This window comes from Vanellus vanellus, assembly GCF_965231255.1.
Source record: "Vanellus vanellus genome assembly, chromosome: 1".
Classification (NCBI taxonomy): domain Eukaryota; kingdom Metazoa; phylum Chordata; class Aves; order Charadriiformes; family Charadriidae; genus Vanellus; species Vanellus vanellus.
The window spans coordinates 16,154,577-16,169,774 of NC_138905.1; the positions used below are offsets into that span (position 1 = coordinate 16,154,577).

The following is a 15,198-nucleotide window of genomic DNA, read 5'->3' on the forward strand; positions in this document are numbered from 1 at the left end:
CAATCAGAACTCAGCTTGGCCACTGCAGTTAAAGACAATAAGAAGAGATTCTTTCAGTATATCAATAGAAAAAGGAAGACTAGGGAAAATGTAGGCCCACTGATGAATGAGACATGTGCCCTAGTGGTGGAAGACACAGAGAAGGCAGAGTTACTGAATACCTTCTTTTCTTCGGTCTTCACTGCTAAAGCTGTCCCTCACGAATCCCATACTCTGAAGGCAAAGGGGAAGGTCTGGAGAGAGGAAGATTTTCCCTCAGTTGAGGAGGACCGTGTCAGAGACCACTCGGCCAAGCTGGACATTCACAAGTCCATGGGCCCTGACGGGATGCACCCGCGAGTGCTGAGAGAGCTGGCAGATGTTATTGCTAGACCACTCTCCATCATCTTTGAAAGGTCATGGAGAACAGGAGAGGTGCCTGAGGACTGGAGGAAGGCTGACATCACTCCGATCTTCAAAAAAGGCAAGAAGGAGGACCCAGGGAACTACAGACCAGTTAGTCTCACCTCTGTCCCTGGGAAGGTAATGGAGCGACTCATTCTGGATGTCATCTCCAAACACATTGAGGAACAGGAAGTTATTGGAAGTGGTCAACATGGATTTACCAAGGGTAAATCATGCTTGACCAAACTGATAGCTTTCTATGATGTTATAACTGGTTGGCTGGATGAGAGGAGTGTCGTAGATGTCATCTACCTCAACTTTAGCAAGGCTTTTGACACTGTCTCCCATAACATCCTCATTAGGAAGCTGAGGAAGTATGGGCTAGATGAGCTGACAGTGAGGTGGACTGAGAGTTGGCTGCGGGACAGAACTCAGAGGGTTGTGATCAGCAGCACAGAGTCTAGTTGGAGGCCTGTAACCAGTGGTGTCCCCCAGGGGTCAATACTTGGTCCAATTTTGTTTAATATATTCATTAATGACCTGGATGAGGGGACAGAGTGTATCCTCAGCAAGTTTGCTGATGATACCAAACTGGGTGGGGTGGCAGACACCCCAGAGGGACGTGCTGCCATCCAGCGTGACCTGGACAGGCTGGAGACCTGGGCAGAGAAGAACCTAATGAGGTTCAACAAAACCAAGTGCAAGGTCCTGCACCTGGGGAGGAAGAATGCTAGGCACCAGTACAGGTTAGGGGCGGACCTGCTGGGAAGTAGCTCAGAGGAGAAGGATCTGGGGGTCCTAGTAGACAGTAAATTATCCATGGCCCAGCAATGTGCCCTTGTTGCCAAAAAGGCCAATGGAATCCTGGGCTGCATAGGGAAGAGTGTGGCCAGTAGGTCGAGGGAGGTCATTCTCCCCCTCTACTCTGCACTGGTGAGGCCACAACTGGAATACTGTGTCCAGTTTTGGGCTCCCCAGTTCAAGAGGGACAGGGAACTGCTGGAGCGAGTCCAGCGAAGGGCAACTAAGATGATTAAGGGCTTGGAGCATCTGCCTTATGAGGAAAGGCTGAGAGAGCTGGGACTCTTTAGCCTGGAGAAGAGAAGGCTGAGGGGAGACCTTATTATGGTGTACAAGTATCTAAAGGGTGGGTTGAAGGAGGATGGAGCCAGGCTCTTGTCAATGGTTCCCAGTGACAGGACGAGGGGCAATGGGCACAAGTTAGAACACAGGAAGTTCCATTCAAATACACGGAAAAACTTCTTTACGGTGAGGGCAACAGAGCACTGGCACAGGCTGCCCAGGGAGGTTGTGGAGTCCCCTTCTCTGGAGATTTTCAAGACCCACCTGGATGCAGTCCCGAGTAATGTGCTCTGGGCAATCCTGCTTTAGCAGGGGAGTTGGGCTAGATGATCTCTAGAGGTCCCTTCCAACTCTGAAAACTTCGTGATTCCGTGAAAATGAGCCATTTCTCAGTATGTTAGTAACTCTGCTGCTTTCAATGCCTGAGGAGCACGAGATGATTCTGTAATTGTAATCTCAGGAAGAGATCTTGGAAGATCTGTGAAGCCATAGCACGACAGAATTAAGCTTCCAAAACTACATCACCAAAGACAAACAGCAGACTATTTTCTATTGACTATCATACATCAGATGCAACATAAACCCACAAAGATGAAATCACACAAAAAATCAAGTCTCATCTGCCACAATATCATAAATAGTTATGATGATGGGATGGATGTGCAGAAAGTTGAGATCTATTTTAAACCTCAGTAATTACAAACTAGTTTTTAAACATACTCAAAGGAAAGGATCAGCTTTTTCTGCAGAAAATTTGAAAGACAAAAATAAATTTTCTAGAGCAGTGCAAGAAGAATATGTTGGTTTTCTCACAGTCTGCCTCTTTAAACTCAAAACCCCTCTCAAATAATCTATTCCAACCTATTCTAAATGGCAAGCTAGTAGACCAGAGATATTTAATAGGGATACATTAAGGCTCGATATCTGCTAAAAGTGGAGAATTAAAAAGATCATTATGGGTAACTGCAAAAGATTAAGCCACCCGAGCAGCATTACAGAACACAACAGTAGCTGAGGATGTAAGTAAAGCACAATTTGGAATCTTGCACCTGCAAATCACAAGTTCAAATATAAACTGGATTGAAGGACAACGAGAGACAAATTGTTTGTCTCCGTTTCAGTCCTAGCGGGAAGTGGGTATTTATTAAAATCTTCGTAATGTGTACCACTGACTGACAATCTTATTTGATGCCTCAGGAAGGAGATCTGTGATTGAAAAGGTCTGAGAGAAGAGGAATTAATCTTGAAGAATGATTCCTATAGAGTAGAGACAGAGCACAATGGCAGGATAATGCACTGAGCCATACAAGTTTTGTGGGCAATACTAAAAATAATTTAAGAACAACTGCAGCAAAGCTGACTTTCCATTATATATATTTTGATGCTAATCTTATGTAATGCATTTGGTGCTGATCAGCATTACAAAGATCAGTGCTCTAAAAATATCTGAACATGACAGATAGATAGATGCTCCTCAGCCTATATCTCCATCCATTATATTCACTAAAAATAGGATATTAAATTACAGAAGGGGTTGGTTGCACCGGCATCCAAAAAGGTGTCATCTGAGTTGGCTCAAAGAAATACCTGGCTACCTGAAGGAAGTGTTGAACTCCTGAAAAGAGTTAATATCCAAGAGTTTTCTTGCACCCATCCAGCAGTACTTGGAGTTGCCAACTAGCCACACCACCACAGACAACTGTGCTCTTTTCAAGGACTAAAACTCTGGTAGAAACACCAAATGTTATTTGAAAACAAGTCAAGTACAGCTGACAAGCATTACAGATAAAAAAACTTGTTTAGGAAAGTGTATCTTTTGAAGCTCTGGCAATCTAAGAAAATCTTAAGACCAAAAGCAATGTTGCTGTAGAAGAAATCAGCATCTCCTAACTTCTGCCTTAGAGATTTATTTACATCAGAAGTAAGAAAGTATGAATTCCAGATGCTAGAAAAAAAATACCCCAATCTGTCAGCATTTTAAGCTTCCTCTTGAACAGATTTTGCATGTTGCTCTCGTTTGGTCTCATTCACATATTGGCTACACCCATAGCAGTACATTACACGGTGCCAGGAAAGGCTCCTGGATCTGGCATGGGATCATCTGTACCGCTAAACCGTCAGGACAGTCATTCACAAGTTTTTGGCCTGGGCCAACAACTACTCTCTCAAATAATCTACAGCCACGGCTCAGGAGAGGCAATATTGCAGAGACTGTCCCCGAAAGGGCGCTGGCAGGCAGCCACATGCTTTGGGGCAGAGGAGCCCTTACCAGGCGTGAGGCAGGCTGTCCCGCACCGGCTGGCTGCAGTGCCCAGCAATGTTCCCAGGCACCTTTCGCTGACTAGTACAGATGTTACCGTTACATCCCATGTTGGAGATTCAGACACTTCACAGCTAGGATGGCAAATTCAGTCCTGAGTGTCAGTCATAAACCTTTACTGACCTTGTACTCTCAACTGAGAGAAGCAGACGTTAACATAAACATCAGGGTGGCAGTGCAGAGCAATGTAATAGGCAGCCTTTCTGCAGCAAAAACAGACACATTCTGCTGATCCTTGAAGTGAGGCCAACATTAATCAGAACGAGCCTCGATGATACAAATTTGCCTTCAAACAGATGAGACCAAGCTCATATACTTACATTTACTGTTATATGTTTTTGTTTCCACAGCCATACTCTGTTTCAAAAGCAAATCCAGACCATTTGGGGACAAGCAGTGAGTGATCGGGACATACCAGCATTTGATGCTGAAGGACGCGTTGAAACAACAATGAATTATGTTTTTCTACTTCTTATGCTCCTTTTTGGTATTTATTTTCTTAAACAATAATGCACTAAAAACATCTGCCATCAAGTACATGTTACTCATCATTATGACTGATAATAATACTTTACAATAACACAGTCCCAGTTACACTATTTAGTTAATTAAAAAGCAGATCTCAGTAAACCCTCAGAACAAAAGTTTAGAAATAATGCGTATTAGTTTTAGTCATAGAATTTTTATGTCAGAGTCACTTTACATTTAAACATTAATCCAATTAAATATCCAGCTTTGTTTTACAACATCTGAAATCCAGTTTCACCATTGCACTGAAAAATGGTATCAGGCTAAATCAAAGCTTCCCAGTTACTTCCGAAGAACCTTTTTGTATTGGCTGAGTACCCACATATTACTGCTCATGTTACTGCTCCAGTACTCTGCGATTGGTGCACATTCTAAAACCATGTATAACATTACATAACTCACATACTTACTTAATTAAATGTAAATAAATCTCAATATACTACTGAGATCCAGGCTAGTGAGAAAGAGGCCGCCTACTCTCTATCACAGATATCAGCTGATGCTGACTTTTCCCTCAAAACAACCCAGAATGTAAAAACCTCACTCACCAAAGAAAATCCATACAAATTTTTTTTGTGTCCTAAGTGTACAGTGGTCCATCAGTTTTGGGACCAGAATGTCAAGTTCTCTCTCATTTTGTCTTTTGGCATGCCCGGTACCAGAGGTCTTTTATAATATGTGAATCAATGTCCTGCCCTTTGAGGATATGGGACAACTATTTGAACCTTGGTGCAAGGACTCTAAGTTTTGAGGCAATTATTTCTTCTCTGTAATTTTTAATCTCAAAATTCACTTCTATCACTGGGTGTTTAGCATTTTAACTTTGAAATATATAAAATACACCAAATGTCACCTTATGTTTTCTTAAGAAGGTCGGGGAAGGATTCTTCAAAACGCCAGGAAGGACTGTGCTCTCTGTACAGCACTTAAAAACTTCCAAGTGGCTTATAGTAGGTAAACCTGGTAATCAGAAAATCCCACAACCATTGCACAGGGTAAAATCCTGATGAGAAGCCAAGCCTCCACCATGAGCTGTGGGCAAAGGATAGATTAGTAGCTCTCCCAGAGCACTGCCCACAGCCTGTATTTTGGGCCTCCGCCTCATTCATCAGCTTTTGTAAGATGTATAACAAAAGTCCAACCACATTTAGTTAAGGGAATAAAAAAACGATTCAAATTCTCTATTTCCTTCCTCCCTCATTACACCCACTCTCCTTCTCCATCTTCTGAGTGCTTCCTCTTTATGATTGATTACAAGTCTGACAGTGGGAAAGATCTCCATTATATCATCTGCCTGCAGCCTCTTGTGTGTTGGAAAGATCCCTTTTTTTAGACAAACTTTTCTGAAACATATTACTCCATAAAATACAATATTCCATATTTAGGAACCTTCTCCAATTACAGGCAATCACAACTCCCACTGATTTTAGCCTTATCTACCCTAACCTCAGGATAAATCTGCCTAGAGTAACATGGTTGTGCAGATTCTTGCTTTGCCTGTACTTGAAGCAGACGTGAACTTGCTCTCCTTGCGCTCCAGGCTGAATGACAGCGTTGTGCTCCGCAAGGTGCCAAGCCTGAGCTGGTCACCCTGGCTTGGAGTGGAGCTAAAATGTGCTTTGCCATCTGGGAGCACAGCAGAGTGAGTTTGTGTTTGCCTAAATCATGTAAGCATACCATTACATATCCACAGTCTTAAGACAGTTTGATCTACCAAAAGTTGCCAGCATAATCACCCCTCCTGCTCTGAAAAGCAAGTGGGCAACCTGATTTTTATAATCCTGCCTCTGCAAATTACTCTTTGCTTGGTTATTGGCCAAAAGATACCGGGCCACTTTTGTCTCTGACAGCAAAGCCTTATGGTCGGAGGAGGTAGCAAGACAGAGACTCCACAGGACAAGACAGGAGGGATTGCTGTGGCACTCTGATTGCAATTAATAAAGATAGTCTGACAGGATGACTGTAACTCTAGGGAGGAAACTACCAGAGGTCTCCAGGTTCAAAAAGTAGGAGAATTGCATCATTTCTAAACAACTGCATTTTCATGTTCACAGCACAACACATTTCATCTATGTGCACTTGGTGGGTGTGTTAGTGTATTTCAATACACCCACACGCCAAGCTGAACAGAAATAGCATGAAAGTAAGAGAACATACAGTACTTACATTTCTACTCACAATATATGAGGTAACTAAAATCATCACTCTAAAAGCAGAAAGAATGCAACAAAAAAACACAACAATAAATATTGTTTGAAATAGGCCTGTGCTGGGAAGGGAATAGGCTAGATGATCAAATAGGGCTCTTCCATCTTCAATCTCTATAAGGACAATGGATCTTGCAATTTATTTTTCTGCTAGTTCTTCTAAACTTTCAGAGCTTTGAACTTTCAATGTTTCATGACTTCTCTCCACAGGACATCCAGTTCTAAGTATCAGTAAGGGAAATAGCTCTATCCATAGGCAAACCAAAACATAGTGACTGCAAAGTGGCAAAAAGGAGATTTTTAATTATGAGAGAAATTACAATATTTCAAGTACATTTAAAATTCATAGAATCATAGAATGGTATGGATTGGAAAGGACCTTGAAGATCATCGAGTTCCAACCCCCCTGCCATAGGCAGGGACACCTCTCACTAGACCGAGTTGCCCAAGGCCACGTCCAGCCTGGCCTTGAACATCTCCAGGGATGGGGCCTCAACAACCTCTCTGGGCAACCTGTTCCAGTGCCTTACCACCCTCACAGTGAAAAACTTCTTCCTAATGTTTAATCTGAACCTGCCCTTTTCTAGTTTAAAGCCGTTCCCCCTCGTCCAATCGCTACATGCCCTAGTAAAAAGTCCTTCCCCAGCTCTCCTGGAGGCCCCCTTTAGGTACTGGAAGGCCGCAATAAGATCTCCCCGGAGTCTTCTCTTCTCCAGGCTGAACAGCCCCAGCTCTTTCAGCCTCTCCTCAGTAAATGAGCTTCAGCTAAGTAAATGACAAAATTGCAGGTAATAAATTGGGGAAATACAGTTTTGTCTCACTTCCAATCAACAGGTTACTAGAATTTTCATTCTCAGATACATAAATGAGAAATTTGATTTAAAGTAGCATATGAACAAAAATCAAACATGAATTTAAAATACTTCTGAAATCCCTCAGGCATCTTTTCCAAAAATGGACAGCCAAAATCTGTTCACTTCTTATTATGGAAGATTACTGCAGAGTATTACCCTAGAGCAGTAGTCTTCAAAGTGGGGTGTGTGCACCACAGGGGTTACGCAAGACAATCCTTTGGGGTGCGCAAAGAAAATATCAGGACTTCAATAGTACATGTATATAATTTATAAATAAATAAATATACATGTAATGGAGGGGCATGCTCAAAAAACTTTTACTGATAGGGATGCATGACCAAAAATTTTAAAGACCACTGCACTAGAAGATCCCACCGTGCAATTGCTGCTGCCATGTCAAAGGCATCTAATGGAGATGTTGGTGAGATATAAGCTCTGTTTTACACCTCTTCTCAACTACCAGTTATAAAAATGGGTGAAAATTTCCCTATAAGGCAGGTTTGTGAGCTCCTATCTTTTGTTAAGCAGCGTGGATTCTCAAGAAAACCCAAAATTACTAAACTTTTTGTTTTCAGGAAATGCAACTTACTGGTTCCTGAGGAATATCTTCCCTCCACTGTATTTATTGTTATCATTCAATGAAAGAGCTGATTTTATGGGGCCAGCTAAACAAGAGCACAACATGTTATGTGTGTCAATCAAGACGGGTAACTTAAGGTATTTGCAGGTGGGAATGGATGACCCCTCCAGAAAACTCTTAAATCAAGGAGAAAAGTTAGTGTTCTTTTTCATCTGGGCTACCTCACTTGTATGAAAAAGTGGCTAGTGAACAAAATCTGGCTCAGTAAGCAGCCATTATGTTAAAAAGCAAATAATGGGTTAGAACATGCAAGTGCAGAAGAGGAAAATTTTGCTCTTATCACAAACACAACGATCAGATTTGTTAATCTCTCTTCCAATTTGGAATGAGAAGGATGTAGAAATGGTGACTAAACAGAAATCTCGCGGTGTCTGTAATCATTATGAAGATGTGTGGGCTGCATGATTTAGGCAAAACGTGAATAAGAAGAAACAAAATAATAATAACAACAGAGAGAATACCAAGCACCCTTCCACAGCATCACCTAACAAAACACAGGATGGGTGGCGAAGTTGAAAGATAATACTCTTAAATTAACAGAAATATTTTTTTAAATTTAGTGCAGTGTATAATTATCCTTTCAAACTCTGTAGAGTAAGAACATCTGCAATTACACTGAGTGAAATTAGGACAATAATTCTGAACGCTTCATGGCATACACCAACCACATGAAGCATCAGCAAGGGGTTAGCTAAAGATTCACCCAACAGTAGAATCTGTCTACCTACTGCTCACAGAGCGTTATTTATATCTTCTCTGAAATCATTTGAACTGGTTAATACAAGAATAGGTCTCAGGCACAGCAACAGCTAGTTCTTGGGGCGGGGAAAGCTGAAAATCAAAAGCCAGCAGTGTACAAAGTCACAAGTAACACAAACAAACATTTTGGATTCACAGGAAGAAGCCATTTTTTCTTACTTGTTTTTGCTTTAGTACCATATGTACAGATTGCTAGATGCTGCTTTTACTCAAAGGTAAAATATTTGAGTCTTGAATAACATTCTTGTTATTTGTCCTATCTAAAGCTAACTGGAGAAACAGCTATGAAGTCTTAGTGAACTGCAACTCCTTTTTTTTTTGTGAAACGGAATAAATACAAACCCTGACATCAGAATGTCTCAACATTTTTAGAACTGCACATTTCAGTTTTTCACCATTCAAATCTACCTGCAATATTACAACATTAAAAAAAATAATTTTATAATGACTCTTAAAAGCCCCCTCCCCAGTCTTCCTTCACTGAGAATTCTGAGATTCTTTTACTTTTAATTTGGAGGAGAACTCAATTGTGAATTCCTCCAGGAAATGTTCATGTTTAGCACTGCTCTACTGTCGCTACCAGAAATGAAGCATCTGAGCAGAAATGTTACATGGTCACCCTTCTCAGTTTTACAAAGCTCTCATTGGAGACTGGATTGCACGACTGAATGAAGATCGCATTCTTGGCTACACCACTAAAACATAATGAAACAGTGCTGTCTGACATAGCTCCTGTTCTACACATGGTACACACTTCAGGCTCAATCTGTCTGCCCAAAAATAGGTACAAAAAAAAGTTAAGATGTTCTAGATTATATCCACAGGGCTGGCAAGCATGGCACAGGACAAGTGGGAGAGCAGTGCCCTTGTGGAGAGGCAGCTGGAGGCTAGGCATGGTATTTTAGCACTTTAAAGACTGCACTATACACTTATGCCTTGGCAACTGTGTTGAGCTCTTCCAATTTTAAATTTTGTAGCATGTGTATCATTAAAGAAAGAAAAAAATGTAAAAAAAAAGTAGCTGTGCTACATTGATTTTTTTTACAATTTGCAGGTATATTCTTGTAGGAAGTTCATGTTAACTCTGCCAGTTTGGCTAATCCTGTCACTTTCAAAGTTTTAGGTTTTATTTTCAGTTGCCAAATTCAAGAAGTTCAAGAGCTCAGACTCACTCTTTGCTCCTGCATTCCTTTAGTTTAAGGTCAGCTAATGCAAAACCACAAATCATATCCATGTGATCTTATTTCTATATATTCTTTTTTTCAGGGTTTCTTAAGAATTTGCCAGCTGGCTGATCACAAAATGACGCTTTCGAACAAGCCACTGGCCAGATGCAAACTCTGACAGAAATGATGAGCACAACAGACACTGGTGCTTTCATAGTTACAGCTGAAATGTCCTTTTTTTCCAGTTGAATGCCACTATTTGACACTACACTCCATGAAAAATAGACACAAGTGTAATATTTTTTACTCATGATGACTCTCGCAACCTACTAAAAATCCTGATTTCTTTCATGAGCATATTTCACTCTGAAATTATGAAGCCATGATTCAGTGTCTTTAAATGAAGACCCAGCTTAAGAACTATGCTCTAAATATATAGCAAAATAATGTAAACACATATTTTTACTTTAAAATTTAAAATATTCTTTATGGTCTTCATGACTGGTTCACCTACCTTCCTCTTCTATACAGTAGTTTGCAAACTTCCAATACAACAACAGACATGGTAAACAAGATATGTGTTATTGAATTTCAAATTTTTTTTAAAGCTATTCAGAGACAGCAGGTGTCTAAAAGGTAAACAGAATCCATACTAACTTAATTGCTGCAATGCTTTTAGACAATTGTTACAAAAAAATGTTAGCAAGTATCTCTCTTTAAATGAACCATACAGTAAATGAATGTCACCAGTCTCAGTTTGCTTTCAGAATTAATGTTGTTTAAGTGAAAATCTCGTTTACAAATACAAGTAGTCAGTCATTTCTTGTGGGTCCATGTATTGCAAAAATTAATTTTCATCTCTTCATAAGAAAAGCATTAAAATTTCAGCAACAGACTTCACAAGAAAATGGTTTACCTTAAAAATTATTTTTTTGTATAATGATGACTTTCACTGTACTATCCATTGGCTTTTTTTGGATCCTTACCCAAAGGATAAGACTTTTGGGACCCTTCCTCTATTGACTTTAATGCTAGATAACAGCGCATGGCAGATGACTGGAAGCATTTGACAAATGCAAACAAATCAAGGGTCGGTTAAATATACGGCAAATAATAAATATATGGAAAAAATGCCCAACTTTTGTTGCAAATAGTGAAAAAATATATTTGAATACTCCAAATTTTAATACTATAAAGACGATGTATCATGTAACTGATGCAATATCAAATGTTGGTAAATATTAAAATTTAACTGAAAATGCTTCCAAATACAATGGAAAACCAGTTGGACGGTTTTGTCTTTCTAGACTGCTTTACTGTTATGTTGTAAATGTACAAACAGAACATTGTATGTAGAAAAACTTAAGTTTCTAGATATTTAAAATTACTTACAAGCTGCTCAGACTTTACACCGTAGAGCTGAATGGTCTTTGCCACATTTTTTGCCACAGCTAAACTCAGGTCTGGATCAACAGCAGCCACATTTAGCTCACTGGAAGCAAAGATTACAAATCTTAATTAAAAACTAAACAGCACTGTATTTAATTGACAAAGAATTAACTATGAATAAGTAGTTACGTGGCATGTCAATTTAGAGAGAGTAACACATACAACCAAGTCTTTCTAAGCACTGTAATTCAGTTTACAATTTAACAAGTCATTTGGGAATTTTATGTGCAGTGTTCCTATTCTAGTAAAAATGAGCAAAGTTTAGGAATGACACTTCAGTATGAAATCACTATTAGTAAGCCATTCAAAAATATTGACTGCAATTAACTACATTCAAGTTTTGGCAGCAGCCTTCAAACATTACAGGTGAATACACAGTCATTCAACTCTGGGATTACATGAGCTGTGCAGAAATACCCAGGGGAAGCTTTAGCTTGATACAACTAATAAGCTGTGTTTTAGGCAATCCTTCATAGTAACAGAGGCCCCAAAGGAATGACAGGGAACAAACGAAAGAAGGAAAAGACTTCTAAGTCACTTCCAGTATTTCTTGTTCATGGAAACCCCCAGATCTCCATAGGCTGGAGCTGCACTCACTAATGCTCTACAGAAAACAGATAAGCACAAGGACCATCATACTGCTAGTGATGAGATTAACCTCTCCCAAGAAATGGAGACACACTAGGAATCCTGACATGGGAATAACCTTCTCCAAGAACTCTGCAGGGCCCCAAACATCATTAGCTATAGGTCACTCTGGAAAACTCAGCTGAAATTTCATAACGTCCATGTTGTTTTCCCTTCTACTCTGCAAGGAGCAAAATAACATCAATAATGACACCATTAGGCGTGTTCTGAGCATCTGTAACTTCCAGTTCCAAATACAGTGTCAGTATCTAATATTACACACACACACTCACATACACATACTACGAATGCTGCCCATCATTTTCAGGCTGTATTGAACAGAGCAGTCCTTACCAAAACCTTAATGAAGGAAAATACACCATTGGTAATTTAAGCAACTCATTTTACAAATTCTACCTGGAATAGTTGTATTTATCTATTATCTTGCTGTTTCAGTCTAACAGAATATTTACATCAGGTATTATCAAACTTGCAGCCAAGCAGCTATCATCTTCCCTTTGACAGAGTCGGAATAATGAAGATATCAGACATTCACAATATGTGTAAAGTTTCTCTTCCTGATGTTTTATAAACTTAAACAGTAAAACTTAAATTAAAATGTCAGTTATTACAGAAAAAAAGACAGAAAATAAATAATATAAATAATAAAAATAAAATTTTAAATAAATTATAAATAATAACAAAGAGGTGATAATCCCGCTGTATTCAGTGTTGGTGAGGCCTCACCTCGAGTACTGTGTGCAGTTCTGGGCCCCACAATTTGAGAAGGATGTGAGGGTCCTTGAATGTGTCCAGAGGAGCGCAACAAAGCTGGGGAAAGGGCTGGAATGAATGTCCTATGAGGAGTGGCTAAGGACTTTGGGCTTGGCTAGTTTGGAGAAAAAGCGGCTGAGGGGCGACCTCATTGCTCTCTACAGCTTCCCGAGGAGAAGCAGAGATGGAGGTGCTGATCTCTTCTCCCTGGTATCCAGTGATAGGACATGTGGGAATGACTCAAAGCTGCGCTGGGTGAGGTTTAGACTGAACATTAGGAAGCATTTCTTTACCAAGAGGGTGGTCAAACACTGGAACAGGCTTCCTAGAGAGGTGGTCGATGCCCCGAGCCCGTCAGTGTTTAAGAGGTATTTGGACAATGCCCTTAATAACATGCTTTAACTTTTGGTCAGCCCTGAAGTGGTCAGGCAGTTGGACTAGAGAATCGTTGAAGGTCCCTTCCAACTGAAATATTCTATTCTGTTCTGTTCTGTTCTATTCTGTTCTATTCTATTCTATTCTAAATCCTGACTTAATTTTTACAGTAACCAGTCTTATAACTAAAGAGTAATCAACCTCTTACTGCCAAGGAAGTCTCATTTCTAAAATTGTAACTTATGAGAAAAAAACATGTTGAAGATTACATTTTGCAATGTATTATATGTGCATACCTGGCTATAGTTTTAATGATGCTGTCAAGTTCGTCAGAAGAAGGAGGATTCCGACCTCCGGGAGGGAAGACAAGATTGATGGGGTCAAAGAGTCGAGATAAGGATTTTGACAAATAAGCAGCTTCATATTGTTGCAGTGAATCTTTCAAGGCCTTTTCTGGACTGTTGGTATAAGACAAAATTACTACATTTTAAATTAAAATACACAATAGCATTGAATCTTTCCAGATCATACAAACTTCACAGTATTGAACCTGGTTTTTCTTTTGCTCTTTGAACATATGCACTTGAAAAGATTTTAATAGTGTGTAACACCTTGCTTTTCACTTGAACCATGTAACTAACTAGACAGGGAGCCGTTCTCTGTAGTTCAATACAGTTCTTAGCACTTTCTGTAAGACCTACATGGAACCCCTAATTCAAGGTGCTCTTGAGACAAACAGTGCTAAAAATATCTGCAAAGTATCAGCAAGATATCCAGAACTGCAATGAAAGACCTTTTTGTATTCACATATTTCATTATCAGATAGCTTGTACTCAATAATATATATAAAAATAAAATTATCTCCTAGTCTATGTATGTGTATAGAAAGCTTCAAATAGAAAGACTGATCTTAAATTTACCCTTAATAAGCTTCAGTCTTTAGTATTTCTATTTGTGAAAATGAGTAAGCAGCAGCTTGGTCAAACATTTTACCTCATTGTCAGAAGTTTGGTGAACTTTTTACTTTGGTTCCATTGAAGTCAATGATAAGTCTCCCACTGACTGCTCAGGAACGTATTTAAGCCAATACAAATCTCACATAAAATATTCATTTTATCTTACATAAGTCTAGAAGTTCTAATAGACTTGATAAGCCTCTTTCAGTTTGATCTTTCTGATATCCACCACTCAGATCATGTTTATTCTATGATGTATAAACATAAAAAACATGAATCATAACAAACTGAGCATTTGTCATGCTCCAGTGATGTGGTATCACTAAAAGAAAGCTACCGCTGTAATGGCAACACATATAAAACTGAATTTTCATCATTCTGCTTATTTTTTTCACCCCAAGAGACAAAAAGATAAAACTAATTCCAAAGCCAGGGACTTTGAGAAAGACAAGACAATCCAACACTATTAATTATACAACCTAATGAAAATCCTGCAGCTCTAAAATAGTATTAAAGCAATAATCATAAGAGGCAAAAATAGTCTTTAAAAATCTTCCTGCTCTGCTAATTTGAATAACACTACGTTCTTAAAAATATTCCGTTTTCTTGCAGGGTGCAAAGCTGTACATTTTATTGCCTTAGAGTTCATAATACATACTCATAATCTTTGGGTTTTTGCATGAATATGTCCTGTATATCTTCCTCCATTTGTTGTAGTTCAGCAAAGAGATCTGTAGTTCCACTTGTGTTAAAATTCCGCTGAATATTTTGGCTATATTGTTGAAGGCGTTTCCACAAGTCATTATAAAGCCTCAGTAATTTAGGGTATTCTCCTTCAAAAGCTTGTTTCAAAAACATAGAGGCTGCAAAATAAAGCAGTAAGCATTATGCATTGCTAAGTTCAAACTAATTTTTTGATTCATATAAACAACCTGTATCCTTGCATTTATACCAATGAATTATACATAACGTTATCCTACCTTTAATATTAATAATGTAATATTTATAATTAATTTCAAAGTGGTATGTGCTATCACTTTAAATGTAGTTGACAAGGGTACATCTCTAAAGCATCA

At 39.2% G+C, this 15,198-nt stretch overlaps 1 protein-coding gene across 1 annotated transcript in view; it reads right to left on the reverse strand.

Moving 5' to 3' along the window:
• The window catches only part of COG5 (component of oligomeric golgi complex 5), a gene marked incomplete at its 5' end in the record, with an annotated part of 196,203 nt that overhangs the window by 35,716 nt on the left and 145,289 nt on the right, over positions 1–15,198 (reverse strand). Inside the window, 3 exons of the mRNA XM_082498068.1 lie at positions 11,334–11,433; positions 13,463–13,624; positions 14,781–14,985. Of these exons, the coding sequence (XP_082354194.1) occupies positions 11,334–11,433; positions 13,463–13,624; positions 14,781–14,985 (467 nt within the window). The remainder of the gene's footprint in view (positions 1–11,333; positions 11,434–13,462; positions 13,625–14,780; positions 14,986–15,198) is intronic.